The sequence below is a fragment of the Branchiostoma floridae genome, chromosome 12, assembly GCF_000003815.2.
Source record: "Branchiostoma floridae strain S238N-H82 chromosome 12, Bfl_VNyyK, whole genome shotgun sequence".
Classification (NCBI taxonomy): domain Eukaryota; kingdom Metazoa; phylum Chordata; class Leptocardii; order Amphioxiformes; family Branchiostomatidae; genus Branchiostoma; species Branchiostoma floridae.
The window spans coordinates 6,532,219-6,549,826 of record NC_049990.1 but is presented as its reverse complement, the minus strand read 5'-3'; the positions used below and the strand labels follow the sequence as shown (position 1 = coordinate 6,549,826).

Here is a 17,608-nt window from a genome sequence, read left to right as displayed (position 1 = left end):
TAAATATACTATCTCGTTCGACAGGTTAATGGGTGTGTCATTAGACAAAAGTGCTTAGGGCACGTGTCAGGCATACCTTCCAGCGTGTGTCTAACCTGCAATGTTTTACGTTCGAAAACAAGATGGCCGCGTACATGAACTTTTTCCGCAATGATGACTTGCTACCTTCGTCAAGAAGTTATGTTTTCAGGTTCTTATGTGATGTTATGTTTTGGTAGCCTTAGGTAGGTATTCTGTTGAGCAGAATAACTCAAAAAGCTACGGGCCGGTTGCTATAAAATTTTGAATGTACATGGCTAAGTCTTGTCCTATCAAAAATGATTTTTGTCTCCCCTGACGGCTTTCCTTGACACTGCAGCAGGACTTCCAGTTTTGATATCTCGTGTTCTTGACAAGCTATGGTCATGATTTGTGGGTGGCATATTGCTCTTGTTGGAATCAATTGTTTAAGATTGTGCTTGAGTACACTTTCAATGTATAACCGACTGTATGATATCTACGACTCCGAAGTTTCATGAAGGAGCTGTTATAAAGCATATTTTGCCCGCTGGTAAAACTATTCAAATCTTCATACACAACCATCAACGGTAGAGTAGCTATCTTATGACCCTTCAGATAATAGCTTTTTATCACTGATTTGTTTAGAAACATAGGATTAATACGAGATACGCGTAAAAAAACCTCTACTGCCTCCACCCCCTCTGAAAATTTGTGATGGACTAGTCTTTCAAAGCTTTTATCTATTGCGTCCTTCGCCAGACAAACTTATGGGCCGTACGGTGACCTGAAATGACCTCACCCTCAAAGCGTCAGTTTGGTGTCTAGAAAGTCCTGCGGGCACCGACAGCTTTGTGTATGGACTGTCTCACCACCCGTGTCAGCTTTACATAACAGCCTTACATAACATGCTAAAGCTTTTGAACTGCTACTTTCACGGTGTATAACTGATTGTCAGTGTTCTAAGATGACACTGGGGGAAATGTGCACTAAACTGGTTTGTCTGGTCTAAAGTTTTGATTTGCAAATGGTTCGTTCTTGTCAGAAGAATTTTTTTAATGTCTAGAATATGATAACGTCTTCTTCCCAAATAAGACGTTACTGCCAAATAGACAGGTTTCAGCCGTCAAAAATGCCACACTCTGTGGTAACAGGAATGGGTAGAACATATTTGTAGATGATTTTGCAGGTTTTCTCCTGGGTCGATCGGGAAAACAGAAACATTTTTTCATTGGCCAGGATAAAGTACATTAGCATAAAACAAGGAAACGACATGTTGACGGCTGCCATTTGGCGGCCTTCCAGATATGACCTGATTTACAGAGTCGTCAGTTGAGGTCCCGGGCAGTGGTGCAGGATGCGGAGCTTGGTTGTAGCCGCGTTTCTTCTGTCTCTTGTGACCGGAGCTCTCGGTGTAGAGAGAGTTCACTATGTGGCAGCAGTGGAAGTGTACTGGGACTATGCGCCGTTTGGTCACAACATGATCTCAGACTTACCTCTGGTGAACGACAGGTGAGGAAATATTGCATTACCTTTGTCAAGTAGGTTGTGTTTTTGGTGCCTTTGTGAGTAGTTGGTTATTATGTATGTATAGGAGCAGCATAACTCGTCAAGTTGTAGGTTAATCTTAATGATATTTGGTAACGGTTGATAGGGGTCTGGAAGACGAATCATCGGTCAGGTACTATGAAGGGCCTCCTGACGATTTTCTGTCGCACTGCAGCAGAACTTTCGGTTTTAATATCTCGTTTGGGATGTTGTAGCTTTAGGGTATTACGCCGTAAGGTCCCGGCCACATGCGTCGTACTATTGACGCGTACGATGGGGTGATTTTTGGATAGATCTTCACTGTGTAGCACAAAATACAGATTTAAAATCCGCTCCAATAAGCAGTTTCTAAATGTATACATTGGTGGATGTCAGCTACTTTTTTCTATCAAGCTGACAAAGTGACGATTGTTTGCATGTTAGCGTCTCTGACTTTAGTTAGCCTGGTGTTAAAACCCATTATAGCTGCCGAGTCTATTCGTCCTATTTGCGAGAGAGGACGACGAGACTCGGCGGCTAGCTGCAATAGGTTTGGATACCAGGCTAGAGATCGGTTCCAAAGTCTATTTCATGTCGTGTTCTGGGGACTGCTAGCTCTATTGTATTTTTCTATAACAACCTTTGTTTGGCAAAGGTCCTAGATCCCTTCCAGCCGCCATTTCCTCGTTCCGTGTTGGCAGCTTGCGTGTTACTAAACTTTAGCTTGGTCTGCAGATTCTTGACTTTGTCGTTTTGCTGACTATGCACTCCTAGAGCCAAGGCCATATGTTGAAGTTGATAGAGAAGCCAGATGATCACATTGTTTGATCTGTTTCCTCCATTTGGTAGGGTTCTATGTACATAGTTTACCATATACATAGGACAGCGGGAACTTGGCTCAGTCTGTGTATGGGCTGCCAGCGTTAAGAAGCCATCTGGACAACGTAGCGCGACAAGAAAGTAACAAGAGTCTGTATACATAGGACACAAACCTTCGTCTTGTTTGTAATGTGGCTAAGGTGTTTGATACCCTCATTACCAAGAGTATCATTATCTGAGTAGAAACAGTTTCCCTTTATGTCCGGGTAGTTGTTTATCATAGCACTTGTGATTAACAAAGTTAGTTTAGCAAGCCGGAGGTTAACTTTTACTTGGAGATTAGGAAACAGCCCGAGTACCGTCTGACATGTGCCGTTATGTAAGCGCCATCTGGATAATGTTTCAGCGTCTGCAGCTGCTAGTGGGCTTAAAGATGTAGTTTTAAAGTTATCAGTGGTAGACTAAGATGTGAGATTGCAGAAGTGTGTCACTGTAATGACAATTTTTACAAGTATGATTCAATGTATCATAAAAAAAGAAGGTACATTTGTCTTTTACTACCTCAAAAGAACACGTCAAACCCAACAAATGATGATCTGGAAAATTGTAGGAACTACGGTTGTATTGGTCTCTCATGGTCTGCTCTAATGTCAGCTTTGAAGGACAGGTCATAACGAATACAATACAACAGTCTTATCCTCAGTCAAAGTTTCCTCCCCTTTTTTTTTTTTTTTTTTTATTCACATTTCTTTAAAGAGGATGAGACGGAAAGCAGACCCTGCTTATCGAGGTCTTCTCCTCATGTACATAAACAAAATAAAGACACACATACAGGACTACAAAACGCTAAATAACAAAGGCAAGAGATAATGATAATGACATGAAATAAAACAACAAGGAATCAAATAACAAAGTGACGTGTAGCTGGCATACAAACTTAGAAGTAATCAAATAAGGTTATAAATCAACTTAAACAACCTGTCTATTGAACACAAGAAATAACTACATGAAAATAAACAAGGAATCAAACAACAGAGTGACATATGGCTGATAAACAAACTTAGAAATAATCAAATAAGGTTCAGCTAAAACGATCTGTCTGTTTGATGAACTTCAATACAACATCAAATAAATGACAGTTCTGAATGGTAGATAGTACTGGGTTTCCCCTGAGTAAGGTTGAACATAAAATATTTTCAGTGGTGTGTCTTGGGTCAAATGGTAAGATACCCTGCATGAACATAGTGGTTAAAGATGACAACATATGAAGTCTTGCATCATTGTATAGAGGACAGTGTAGAAAATAATGTATAGTTGATTCGTTAGGGTGGCCACATTTACACATAGGACTATTTACACATTTATGTTGGAACAGGTGGAAATTCAACTGACCGAAGTTAAGTCTAAGTCTAGTGAGATGGATTGCTGGGAATCTGGGACCATGCGAGAAGTGAAGGTGGGTAGGAGGTCTATAGAAAAAAGACTCCAACTCATTTTTGAAGCTAGCAACAGAGGGAGATACTCTGGTAGTGAGCGGTAGTTTATTCCATGAAAGAACAGAGGAAGGTAAGAATGATCTCCTGTACTTCTCAGTTCTAGAAGGAATTTGGATATAATTTTGATTAGCACGAAGGCTGTATGTAGTGCGGTCACAGATCTGGGGTGGAATAATTTCACAAAGATATTCAGGTGTTAAACCGTTAACCATTTTGTAAAAATGAATAAGTTTGTGCTTTTGGCGTCTGCTGGCAGTAGTTTCCCACCCAACTTCTGACAAGATACTGTCGTTACTTGTTCCTCTCATTGCACCTGTGCAAATTCGAGCTGCAGTGAGCTGGACAGATTCAATTAGGTTGCAATCTTTAACCGACAATTCCTCCCCTTTATAGTGACGCGAGCGTTTTTCTGGAGAGAGGGCCAAACCGGATCGGCTCTGTCTACAAGAAGGCTCTGTTCCGGGAGTACATGGATCAAACCTACACCGTGAAGACGGAACGTCCTGATTGGTTGGGATTTCTTGGCCCGGTTATGGCGGCTGAGGTCGGTGACGTCATCACCATTCACTTCAAGAACCTGTTACCAAAGCTGCACTGCTCAATGCATCCGCATGGTGTCCTCTATGACAAGATGTCAGAGGGTACGTTGAAAGTGTATTTATCACATTTCTGAGGTTGTTTTGCTTTCAGTGCCGTTTGTTAATGGGTTTATTTGTTTAGGTTGTCATGGATTATGTTTAGCGTAGGTCAAAGGTCATTGTAAGTATATATCGACCCCCGTCCCATTTGACATATATTCCAAATCTTTTCCCACAGGATCTTAGCCTGGTATCCAGTCGTAATATAGATCCCGAGTCTCTTCTCTCCTCTTTATTGCAAAGAGGAGAGAAGAGACTCGGGAGCTATATTACGGCTGGAAACCAGGCTAACAGGATCTCTCTACGAACTGAGTCGAAGTCTATATCGACCCCCGTCTCATTTGAGATATGTTCCAAATAACTTTCTACGGGATCACTTTACAAACAGAGTCAACGGTCCCTGCAAGTTTATATCGACCCCATACCAAATATCACAAAAATCCACCTGTCTTTTGAAATGTATTCCACGTCATTTCCTATAGGATCTCTCTACAACGATGGCACCAGTGGGGCCAGTAAGCTGGACGACTTCGTGCCTCCGAACGGGACGCACACGTACACGTGGCGGGTGAGGGAGGTGGACTCGCCGCTGGAGGACGATCCCGACTGCCTGACGTGGATGTACCACTCTCACCAGGACCACAGCCGAGACATCTACACCGGGCTGGCCGGTCCTCTCGTCATCTGTAAAAAAGGTGACATATTCACATTTTTTTAGCTATACCGAGGTTGCTGCAGGTGAAAAACACGCTGCATGAGTTTCGTCACCGCACGATTTAACACGAAGGTGTATTGCATCCCCTAGCGTGTTTTTCTTTTCTTTTGGGGCACGTGCGTGTATTGCTTTGCGTACATCTTCCGATTTGGGCCACCCGATATACCTGCATTTTTCATTCAGTGCAAAGAAGCCTAACCTCATCTCCAAGCAGGTGTGAGGTGTCGGCTCATTATCGGTGTTTAACGCCTGTTGTTGCAAAATTAAGTGGCCAAGACTGTTACTTCAGACGTACAAGAGTCGGGCCTCTCATATGTCCGGGGCCCGGCCGCGCTTTTGGAAACGAAAAATAGAAATGTATACGTAAAAATATAGTTTACACAAATGATGCCCACGACTATTCTCTTTATGTCTTGTATAGTTTGGTGTCCTTTAATCATACTTTTCGTTCCCGAAAGCTGCCCGGTCGGGCTCCGGTTTGGAAATGTGACGTAGGCCCAGAAGGGTGTTTTCTAAATTCTTGAATAAATGTGTTTTCAGTTACTGGTCACACGTGCTAACATCCTATATGATCTTAAACTGTGTTTTCCAGGAGCCCTAACTGCTGACGGCCATGAGAAGGTGGACCATGAGTTCGTCTTGTTGTTCAGCGTGACTGACGAAAACAAGAGCTTTTACCTGGAAGACAACATCCGGGAATTCTGCACAGATCCAGACTCCGTAGATGTAGAGGATGAAGACTTCATGGTATTCCTGCTGCTACCCATCTACCTTACTTATTTTTTTTATTCATGAACACAAAATTATAAATTATAACTGGGCCAATGTGGTGCTGCACTGAAGTTGCAAATGGCATGTTTCATACACTTATCTTGCTTTCTAGGAAAGTAACTTGATGCATGGCATCAACGGCTACCTGTACGGAAACCTGCCAGGACTTGTGATATGTGAAGGTGACACGGTCAGCTGGCATCTGGTGGGACTGGGAGGCGAGGTCGACATGCACACCGTTCACTTCAGAGGGCAGAGCCTAGAGATGCAGGTTCGTATGCCGTATGGCAGCAAAAAGAATACTTTGTTAAGCAACTTATATTAGTAGCCTTCAGTAGGCACGTGTGCATGTTGTAGGATTTACGGGTTTTGCGAGGAAAAAATATTCTTTTTTATCTTCGGGTCATGGGCGCTGCCGTGTTAATTTTTAGGTCATGGTCACGCGTCGCCCGTACTGACACGTTAGGGGGGCCAATCCGCAGCCCGATGGCACACAACGTTTTGTCTGCATGTTCTACGGCGTGTCTGCGTGCTCCAAAATCCGTCGGATTCCATACGAGTTCGTACGGATGCAGTACTTACTACTTACGGATCCCAAAAGATTGCCCACATTTTGGCACGTAGACAGCACGTATTTGCACGTACGGTGGGTTGTCACTTAGCTTTAAGTCACCCGATCCATCTCGATTAATCGTACAATGGTTTAAATACAAAACGTCACTATCCCATGCATAAAATGACGGCCTGATTCAAGGCTATTTTACCCAAGTCAGTTTTAAAGTGATTTAGAAATAACTAAAAGAGAGTATAACATTGATAAATAGATAAACATTGCTACATGTGAAGTACTTTTATTTCTGGTAAATGAAAAAAAAAAGTTCTAAAGAAGGTTTACTCAACGGAATTTTGAACTTTCCGACTAACTTTCATGCTAACTTTTGAAGTTCATTTTGCTCGTTTAACTGTTGTGCACTATCTGTGTATCTCTGCAGCGTCATACCGCGGACGCCATCTCACTCTTCCCGGCATCCTTCATCACTGCTCGGATGGAAGCGCGCGGCCCCGGAACATGGATGGTCAACTGTGAGGTCAACGACCATTACAGCGGTATTGTCCATTATGTGGCTACGAATATGTTCAGTGTAAAATGTTAAAGTTTGGTTTAGATGGATAAGCAATGGCCGTGGAAGGTGTGTGAATGCAACAAAATGTATCTGAGCCTATTTGCAGGCCACAGCCCACAATTGGAATTCCCTATACAAATACATAGAAAACGTAAAAAACTGTCAAATGTTATCTACCGGTCGGTGGAGAGCTCACATTTGCAGACTTCTAAAAGTCCATATAGCGTCTTCGAATAGATTTGTTTCGGCGCAAGGAAGTTTTATCAAGGAGGCTTCCTGATAACATTGCATTAAATGTTTGTCCATAGTGCTACGTGAGATTACTTATCATTACAATCCTAGGTGGGATGCAGGCGTTGTTAAACGTGGAAGATTGTGGAGCGAAGTGGCAAGGGCAACAACAACAACAACAACAAGTGCAACTGGTCTATATCGGAGGAAGAACACGGGAATATTACATCGCCGCCGAGATCGTCTACTGGGACTACGGACCTTCAGGACAAAATCTGTTTGACGGAGGAAGTCTAGTAAAACCGGAAAGGTATATGTTTTACAGATTTCTTTTTAGATCTTACGGTTAAGATTTAACTTAATTTAAATGTTGTGATGAATATGTGTCAAACTTAATTGTTTTCGCAATTCCTTTTTGAACTTGACGTCATGCATGCGCCATATTGTTTCCGTTTCCGGTTGATATTTTGTTACATAGTATCACGTTATTTGCCTGCCAACTGTCCGACCTACACTCATAGTCATAAGTCAGCCTACGAGACTACTCAATGTCCGACCTACACTCATAGTCATAAGTCAGCCTACGAGACTACTCAATACAGACTATATATATAAGACCATATAATATAGCCTTTATCTGACGCGTACGGGCCAATCCACGGTAGACTGGATACCAGTGCCATAATCGTCGGAAATTTAACATTTCATTTCAATTTGTCAGTGATTCGGTGGTTTTCTTTGAGACCACGGCGCACAGAATTGGCGGAACTTACAAGAAAGTCCGCTTTGTGGAATATGAGGACCACACCTTCACCCGTCCAAAGGAACGGACTACAGAGGAGAAGCACCATGGAATTCTGGGTCCGGTCATAAGGTCAGAGGTCGGCGATGAGATCGTCGTGACCTTTCGGAACATGGCGGACAGGGAGTACAGTATCCAACCGCATGGCGTCGCCTATGATAAAAGAAACGAAGGCAGTTTCTATGGAGACGGTGAGGAAAACCACAAAAGCGCTAGCCATATAATTCGACAAGCACACTACAACATATATTTCCTTGCCACCGATTTGTCGATGAATCGAATCAAATGATGAATTGCATCTTCGCCCAAACTTCTGGAGATCACTAAGTTCTTTTTTTTATACTTAATGAAATTAAAGATAATCTAGAATGGTTAGTTTGGGGGTTTTTAGCAGTAAAACCTGAAAGAATGCACTCATTATAGTTCTTGACGTAACGGACTAGAGCTATATATCAAAACTTAATTTTACATTTGCAGCTTTGGGACAAAGACAAGGCGTCTTGCCCAATGAGACCTACACGTACCGCTGGACCGTTCCGGAAGACTTCGGCCCGGCAGAGGGTGACCCCGCCTGCCTGACAAGGTTCTACCGATCAGGCGTTGACCCCGTTGCCGATCCGTCCTCTGGGCTGATTGGTCCCTTGCTTGTTTGTAGGCGAGGTGCATTGGCTGAATCAGGAAAACAGGTGAACTTTTCGCTCTATGGTTGTGTAACCACTAATGCTTTATATTAGCTGCTTGTGGTCTTGAAGCCAATGTTTACAAAAAGACATCAACACAAGTTGACTATAAGTCACAAGTCAACATATGTTACTGATCTTAGAACGGAAGAATCATAACAAAAAAGTAGCATTACTAAGTATTTATATTAATATCATCACTTTAACTGTAGCCTGTTGGACCTTTATGCCTTTTGGATATCGTCTTACCAAATGTGGTGCAGAAATTGGTCTTTTGTTGAACATTTCAAGTAACTTATTTAAAACTGGAATTTGCCAACCATTGCAGAAAAACGTGGATCACGAGTTCTTCCTGCTCTTCTCGGTCATCGACGAGAACTTGAGCTGGTACCTGGACGACAACATCCGGGAATTCTGCAAGGACCCGGATGGAGTGGACAGCGCAGACGCGGACTTTGCAGAGTCAAACCTCATGCACGGTACCCAACCCTTTTTGGACATATGTCATATCGTAAGTTTGTGTATCGTATACAACAATGCGGCCAATTGGATCGTATATACAAAGTAGTACATCTTAACTTAACAGGCTGATCAACAATACCGTGGAAGCCATGACTCACAGGTAGAGCATTCAAAAGAGAAAACAGCAGACGACAAACAAACAAACAAGCAAAAATGATTGTCTTTATTTTCTTTCAGCCATAAATGGTTACATGTACGGTAACCTTCCCACCATGCGCATGTGCAAGGGAGACAACGTCACATGGCACGTGATTGGCCTTGGTACTGAAGTGGACATCCACACCGCGGTGTTCCATGGGGAGACCTTGACGTACCACCAGCAGTACAGGGACGCCATAGCGGTTTTTCCTGGAACTGCAGAGACCCTGTCGATGGTTCCAGACAACGTCGGTAAGTCATGTGACGTCATCTAGCGTTCGCCTTGTTGGTGGATTAAACAAACGAGCGAATATTTGAGATATGTTTTAAACAGTTCATTTCCCGTTTACATGTCCAGAACGGAGGTATTGTACACGCTGGTCCGTTGCTAGGCTATTCTTCTCGTTGCTATGCTAATAGGCCACACCCACAGGCGGGTCTGAAGTGCCGCACGGCATATATACAGAAAGCAGCAGAAGCATTTCCCAAGATTACGATCGATTAGTTTATGATATAAATTAACAAAAGTATATACATGATAAATGAAAATGTCACCCTTGAAACGACGTAAAACTTAAAAAATGCCAGTGTAATACAGTGCTCAAATCCCCGCTTTCACGGGACGTGGCAAAAGTCACTTTCGGTCGCTGAACTCTGAACCCCACCGACTTTTTTTTCTCATTTACGTTGGAATCAAACATTTATACCCTTATCTAAGCTCAAACTTTCTAAAATCAATTTCTACTGTGTAGTTTTTTATGTCTGATACATTTAAAATCCTGTTCCTATTTACCGATACTTTTTTCTCCCATAATTCCTGATCGCACCGATAGAAAAACAAGTACGAAAACCAAGATGGCGGGCGGCCTTTGCTCTTTCTAATGGAGTAGTTTTTGTTTCATTTTATCGGTAGGATCGGAAGATATCGGTCAAAATATGAAATGTGCACTTTATTCAGAGTTTCCACGCTGAAAAAGAGATGTTTTGAAGCTATAATGAGGCGGTGTTGGCATAGATGACAGAGCCTTATTAGCGCCCCTTTGTCTTCGCGGGCACTTTCATGCAAATCATCTCTTTGTGCCTGTTCTGGGAGCGGGGTTTTCAACTGTAAATCAAAGTCTCTGAAATCGTTTGGTGTGTGTATTCTGTACTTTTGCCCTGTAAGTTACAAGCAAGGAGTTTTGGTCAAAGCTGCTTGTTTTAAGCTAGTTTTGGACGAACCACGTTTCTTTTTTTTCACTATCGTTCCGTAATTTGATTTGATTGTGTATTAAACACAACTATATTCTGGGCATCGGTTACATGAATCAGACTTAAGTTTTCATCCTCCTAAGTTGTGTGTGTTTTGTGTATGCTTGTGTATTTTTCCTTCTTTATTCTGTTTTTGGGTCGAGTTTTCGTGACCGCTTGGGAAATCAAACATGGCGCCCGCCGGTTCATCTCAGGTCAATGTGATAGTCTACTGTATTGTGGTGGGAAATGTTGCGTGCGGCTTCGGATTGTTTTCTTTATTAAACTAAACAGAACGTTACTTAATTCATTTCAGGACTTTCAAAATGACTAGAATACATTTCAAAGAATATGTGACTCAATTAGATAATTGGTCTCAAAATAAATGGTGCCTGTTTTTTTTTAATGTACAACTCACCCATGCTGCTACAAATGATGTTACCCAAGCGGGATGATTGTTGTCAAGAACTGACGGCGTCGGTCATTCGTAACAATTTACAAAGCACCTTTTTGAAAAGGTCTAAAATGCCAGTTCAGGATTACAAATAAACTTTAAGGTTGGTCTACAACCTGGGCAATGATTGGAGAGAAAAACATACAAACTGGGACTGGCCATGGACAGTTTAATAAATGGTGTCTTCTATTTGAGCACAGTAGCGCTCGGTGCAACCAATCCGTTCCAACTGTTGCGCTATCTTGTACTATTTTATCGGAAGGAACTTTCAAACCGTATCCTGTCAATGATTTGTCGCTGAAAAGTGGTTTGGTAAAGCTGTTTATATTACAAATACGTTCAGTTTGGAGTATTTTACTACTACTAGCGCCATATTGAATCTTTTGCCGTCGAAACCCAGCACGAGTAAATCGTCCAACTTCACCAGCGGCAAGCTGATTTTTTTTTTGATGATGGAATATCTTTGGGTATTTCGACCATAAGATGGACAAAACTATACTGAAAATCCTGTTGGTTTTGAGTCAGGCAACGAATTGGTATTGTTAAAACGTGCTAATCTAATAACAATTGAAACCAGCGGCAGGTAACGCATATGAATAGCGACGTTGACACGGGGGAGATATCGTAACATAAACATCACTACGACCCGCCTTTTAAATTTTCAACCAATCACGGACAGTTTCCAATGGAGACAACAGTGATTGACATCTAATTATCATCAATATTCATGTCCCACAAGTGGGGATTTTTCATGCCCTTTTGGACCATCGTGGTAAACGGTTAGTTAGTTTGTTTGTTTGCCTTGATGTGAGTAGCAGTAATGGAAATATCATAAATTAGCAGCATGTACGGCGGGAATGGTGTAATAGGATACTTGGAGAATTGGAAGTATTGTTGGCTCGTTGATATGACGTATTTTCTTGTGTTACATTAGGCGAATGGGCTCTAGAATGTCGAACCAATGATCACTACAGCGCAGGCATGAAGGCGAAGTATGTAGTGGAAGACTGTTATCCAGATGAGCGATCTCACCCACAGGAACTTACTGTTAACCATGGCCAAGTGCGAACTTACTACATCGCCGCGGTCGAGCTGGAATGGGACTACGCTGAAGTCAAGGAGGACGTACATGGGAATCCTATAAACGTTACAGAGTAAGTATGAGGAAACTCATGGTTTTAACTACACATGCACGGCGCAATGTATTGTTGATGATATGTCGAAGGTTAAAGCCACTGGCTTAACAGTTCTTGCCTAGATTATGCTTAATACACGTCGAGATCTGTTTTGTATATGCTTTAGGGGCTTTCACCTTTGACATACTACCGAAATTGCCTTTCACTGTGCATGTGCAGTTTGAACCATGAACCTCGTTGTTAAGGTGTAAGGTTTGTTGGCAAGCATTCGTCTTTTGTTGAAGTTGCCAGTATACTTTTTTCGGTAGCAAGGCCACGTTGATTTGATTATATGGATGACATCCGCGCTCGCACCAATTTTCGGCCATTTCCAAAAAAAAAAAAAGTTTTCGACCACACAATAAATTGTGCAAAGCAGCTGTAAAATGAGCACAAATATTCCGTAGATTGCAAAAAAAGTATCAGAAAACTGATAACTAATGCCATAGAATGCCAAAATGAATCTAAAGTCAAAGAATAAGATGTGAAAAATCTATTGTTGGTTGGGGGAGGTACCAGTACAGAAAATTCAGGTCCAGAGGATCATTTCCAGGTCCGGACATGAACCTTGACCTGATTGTCTGTGGAAACTTGAGAAATGGCAATACTCAAAACAATGGTAATTGGTCGATTTTGCTACAAAGGAATCTGTTTGGTGGATTATTGGACTCCCACTGCATTTTAAAATCCCATCTCCATGTAATAAAGGCTAACTGTCTCTGTACCTTTGACTGTAGAAACTTGGTGCAATTGACTATAAACTCTACTTGACTTCGCTCTTGTTGTCTTCTTGGCCCCCCGGTTAGACCCCAAATGGCTACCGACATAGTGTGTCCATTTTGTAATTGGCGAAACCTGTTCCTCTGTTTTTTTTTCAGGTCTTTTTTTTTATTGGTCCAAGAAGAAAAAAATGTTTTGCACCCGTATGATGTACTGGTCCCTACACCTAACTGTTGGTATACCATACTATGTGTGTTTAGTCCTATGTTCAACCTTCCTGGCCACTTTGATTTTATACTGAAGGTAACTTTTTTTTTTGGCCAAACTGTTTTTTTATTCGCTCGCTCGCATCAGTTTTGGAGTTCCCGGAGGATGTCATCCATATAATCAAATCAACATGGCCTAATCTCGAAAGCCGTGAAGATAAGACCACTACAAACATTTCATGTTTTACAGTGCTTTTAGTTGAAAGTGCATGGAGAATTAACACTACAGTTTGTTTGAAGCGAATCTGTAATGATATGATTACCATTTTTTGTCAATATTACGATAGACGCAAAACTCTTAACTGCTTTTTTTATTGCCAACAGTGGTGAACATGACTTTCTTAGGGCCTCAGACACAACCATTGGATCGGTGTACAAGAAAGCCGTGTACAGAGAATTCACCGACGGCACCTTCACACAAGAGGTGGCGAGACCAGAAACGTACGGCCTACTCGGACCAATCATACGAGCGGAAATTGGTGACGTCATCGTCGTGATTTTTCGGAACTTGGCATCCCGTCGATTTTCGCTTCACCCACACGGTGTGATGTACGACAAGGGGAGCGAAGGGGCGCTGTACCAAAACGGGCTGAGAGCAACCGGACAGAGAGTCGGAGTGAACCCTGGGGAGACCAAGGCGTACACGTGGAGCGTACCGGAAAGGTAAGTATAACTGTTGCATGCAGGACAAATTGATTCCGACGTCTGTTAGCTTAGCCAGAAACAAAACTCTTCTGAGCATGGTCTAGTCTTCATGTAAGGGGCCCTCACCTTTGACACATTATCCACAATCCATCTAGTTGTGCATGCGCATTTTAGTGTAGGTACCAGCTTATTGTAACTTTATCAAAATTTTCACTTCTTTGCTTTCGGACTTTGAAACTCAATTTGAACTCAATATATATATGATGAATGAGTTTCATTCTTTTTGTTTCGTCGAATTCGTTATCAGATCTGGCCCAACAGAGGCGGACGGAAATTGCGTCACGTGGGCATACTACTCCAGCGTTGACCCCGTTCGTGACACCAACTCGGGACTGATCGGCCCGCTCGTCGTTTGTCGGAAAGGCTCGCTTTCTCCCGATGGCGGCCGACGTGACGTAGATCGGGAGTTCCCCCTTCTCTTCAGCGTGTTTGATGAAAACTTGAGCTGGTATATTGAAGACAACGTCAGAATGTTCTGCAACACTCCGGATCAGGTAGACTATGAAGACGAAGATTTTCAGGCGACTAACAAACTTCATGGTAAGACAATGTCCATTTCATTTTCTAGGTGATTTCTTTAAGACTTTTGTTCCTTGGTTTTATTCTAATTATTTTGTTTGGTTGTTTGTTTACATTGGTGTGCGTCCACGGCGATGTAAATATTGCAAAGTGGAAGCGTGCATGGCATAAATTGTGTAAAAGGATACTTCTGTCTGGAGAATTGGAGTTATGGTTTGGCTTGGGTCCAATGGTGCTGGGCACGGTTGACAGTTGAAACGTGGCTTCACCCACAATGTAATCTTAGGTCGTTGGCGGTACCCACGTAGAGCTTGTCACATGCACAGCAATGATCTGCCAATAGTACTGTATTGGGATCTTGTACATATTGCCACCCTGACCAGTTATGCCGATGCAGTTTCTTCAGTGGTTATCCATCCTTTCGTTTCCTGATTGTAGCTATCAACGGCTTGACCCTAGGGGTACCCACGAAGAGCTTGTCAAAGCAATGTTCTGCCAAAAGTATAGTTTTAGGCTCTTATTCAGCTTGCCACCTGACCATTTTCGCCGATTTGGGTTACTCTTGATTGGGTATTCATCATCTGATATTTTTCTTAATTCCAGCCATTTACGGCTTGACTCTAGGGGACCCACGTACGTGTAGAGCTTGTCACAGCATTGTTCTTCCAGTAGTATAGTTTAAGGCTCTTTTTCAGCTTGCCATCCTGACCAGTTTTGCCGATTTGTTTGACCTTGTGGGTAGTCATCATTTGATTCTTTTTCTTAATTCCAGCCATCAACGGTTTGACCCTGGGGAACCTGCGTGGCCTGCGGATGAGTGTGGGGGAGAGTGTGGACTGGTACCTGATGGGGATGGGGACGGAGGTGGACGCGCACGCCGCGCACTTCCACGGCAACGCCTTCACTCGCACCACCGGGCCGGACATGCGCCAGCGTGGGGACGTTTGGGATCTATTTCCAGGTGAGTCTGTTTACCTCCGTGAGCGGAGGTATTGTTTACGGTGTTTCTATGTGTTTGTTTATTTGTATATGTGTTTCCGGATACTTTGGTTGGCGGTCAGCTTAACCTATGGATGGAAATCATGATATTTATTTCGTGAATAAATCTGGTTTTGTTTTGTTTTGTTTTGTTTGTGTCATCGGGATGACGTATAAACGTCCTCAAGGCATAGTTTTTTTACTAGCTAGTATGAATAGGTTTTCTGCTGAGAGAACGTTGATATCATTTGGGGTCCCATGTTTGAGGAGCCCCACCATGAGCACACTAAAGGACCGATCATGTGTCTGGCACCATTATGCTTTTGCAGAAGCGTATCGGCTACATACCAAACGTTTGTAAGCGTCATATGACGTTTGATTTGAAATTCTCTCTCCTTTGTTTCCCAGGAACCTTTGCGACGGTTCACATGACCCCGAATAACCCCGGCACCTGGCTGGTGCACTGCCACAACAGCGATCACTTCGTACTGGGCATGCGCACTACCTACACCGTGGAACCTGCTGAAGCTTAGTCAAACTCAAACGATACACGTCACCTGTTAAACTCCCTGTCTACCGCTAGGTGGCGGCTGTTGAGCGACCATGCATGAGTGACAAAAATTGTTCAAACGACAAAAATAGTTCAAACGAATCATTATTGATAAAGAAGTGTATTTGTTAGCTTTATGCGTTTGTTGACTTTCAAAATACAGTTTTAGAAATCATATTCAAATTACAAAGTCAAAAGTCATAAACATATCTCGCCCTCGCTAGTGCATATACAGAGAACTTCGACCAGAAATGCAGTTAACTATTCATCTGAATATCCAGAGAGCTTTGACTAGAAATTTAGTTAACTAGTTAGAGGCTGCTTAGTGGTATCGTAGGGCCTAATAGTTTTGAGTATATTACAACGTAAAAGACAGGGTATTAAAAGTAAAGGAGGAAAGTACAGAATTAAAACTATGTTTATCATGCCACCAGCATGCACAATTGAATCACCGTCTACATGGTATCTTTACTTTATGGTAGAAGTGTGTTGAATCCACAATAAAGGTATCGTCGATTTTTGTTTTGTTTTATCTGACAATGTTTGTAAAACATTGACTGACATCAGACGACGAAAAGTACATTTGTTCGTTTTGTTTGTGCTTTTATTTTGACTCGAAAGTGTCGGCTGTCGGGGCCGCTTCAAGTTTTGTGGAGGTCGAGTTAGGAGGAGTGTCAGAGGTCATAAAAGAGCCTATCGGACGTCGACCGATCGGACGGGTCTTATTATGTCGTACTCGAGGGCGAAACACGTCTTTTACACACGTAAAGACTGTATGATTCAGAGTATTCGACTTGGACATGTCTAACACAGCCCTCTAATTAAGAAACATTGTCGATTTGACAAAATAGAATGGTCAAAATGCATTATTTGAAGAGAACTTCTTAGTATGTGACCTTTCGTTATTTACCGACATGTTGTGGTGAAGATGTCATCACGTGTTCAGACGTCATCAAATTATAGATAAGACGTACAGATATCAACATCCACGTCAATCAACTGCTTAAGTGTTTATATATATATATATATATAAGACACAGAAGCACCACTTTAGTAACTTCATGCATCAAAAAACAATATATCATCTCTGATTCTTCTAAAGACTTCATGTCAACCTTTTTGTTTGTTTCTGTGTCCCGTGCTCTACGGCAAGAATAAACATTTGTACATTTGCCATGGTAAACGGCTATCATGTGATATATCTGTATAGAAATCAAGACATAATTCAAGACACGAACAACTCTGGAGACACACCTTAGGCAAACAATTCAAAGCCTAGTTGACCTGGACATCTTTAGTAATCCCCCACCCCTGTATACATGAAATACTCGTATGTTGTTCCTTTTGTTTTCTAATATCACCACAGGTTACGTCAATACGTTTCTTTTTTCATCATATCATCCAGTGAAGTGGCTTCAGGTACCGAGTCGTACTTGTGGACTTTCATCCCTAGCTAGGGCACACCCTAAGTGACGTAACTTGGTAGTTGGTGTCATATACTTTGGTGGACCTCCACTCATAGAAAGGGCAAGTCTACCTAGTTGTGCAGAA

General features: G+C 42.3%; 1 protein-coding gene across 1 annotated transcript; it reads left to right on the top strand.

Annotated features, from left to right (window-relative positions):
* The first annotated feature begins 1,354 nt into the window (after positions 1-1,354).
* LOC118428080 (ferroxidase HEPHL1-like) lies at positions 1,355-17,240 on the top strand. Its single transcript, XM_035838048.1, has 16 exons — positions 1,355-1,509; positions 4,233-4,480; positions 4,960-5,172; positions 5,785-5,939; positions 6,076-6,234; positions 6,956-7,070; positions 7,430-7,628; positions 8,040-8,311; positions 8,598-8,806; positions 9,129-9,279; positions 9,500-9,712; positions 12,079-12,298; positions 13,630-13,968; positions 14,258-14,550; positions 15,302-15,490; positions 15,916-17,240. The coding sequence occupies exons 1-16, from the start codon at positions 1,355-1,357 to the stop codon at positions 16,038-16,040; spliced, it is 3,255 nt and encodes a 1,084-aa protein (XP_035693941.1). The 3' UTR covers positions 16,041-17,240.
* The last annotated feature ends 368 nt before the right edge of the window (positions 17,241-17,608 follow it).

Coding starts and splice junctions, on each gene's coding strand:
- LOC118428080 (XM_035838048.1), top strand. CDS start 1,355: ATGCGGAGCTTGGTTGTAGCCGCGTTTCTTCTGTCTCTTGTGACCGGA. Junction 5,940..6,075: donor TAGAGGATGAAGACTTCATG/GTATTCCTGCTG, acceptor CTTGCTTTCTAG/GAAAGTAACTTGATGCATGG. Junction 14,551..15,301: donor GGCGACTAACAAACTTCATG/GTAAGACAATGT, acceptor TCTTAATTCCAG/CCATCAACGGTTTGACCCTG.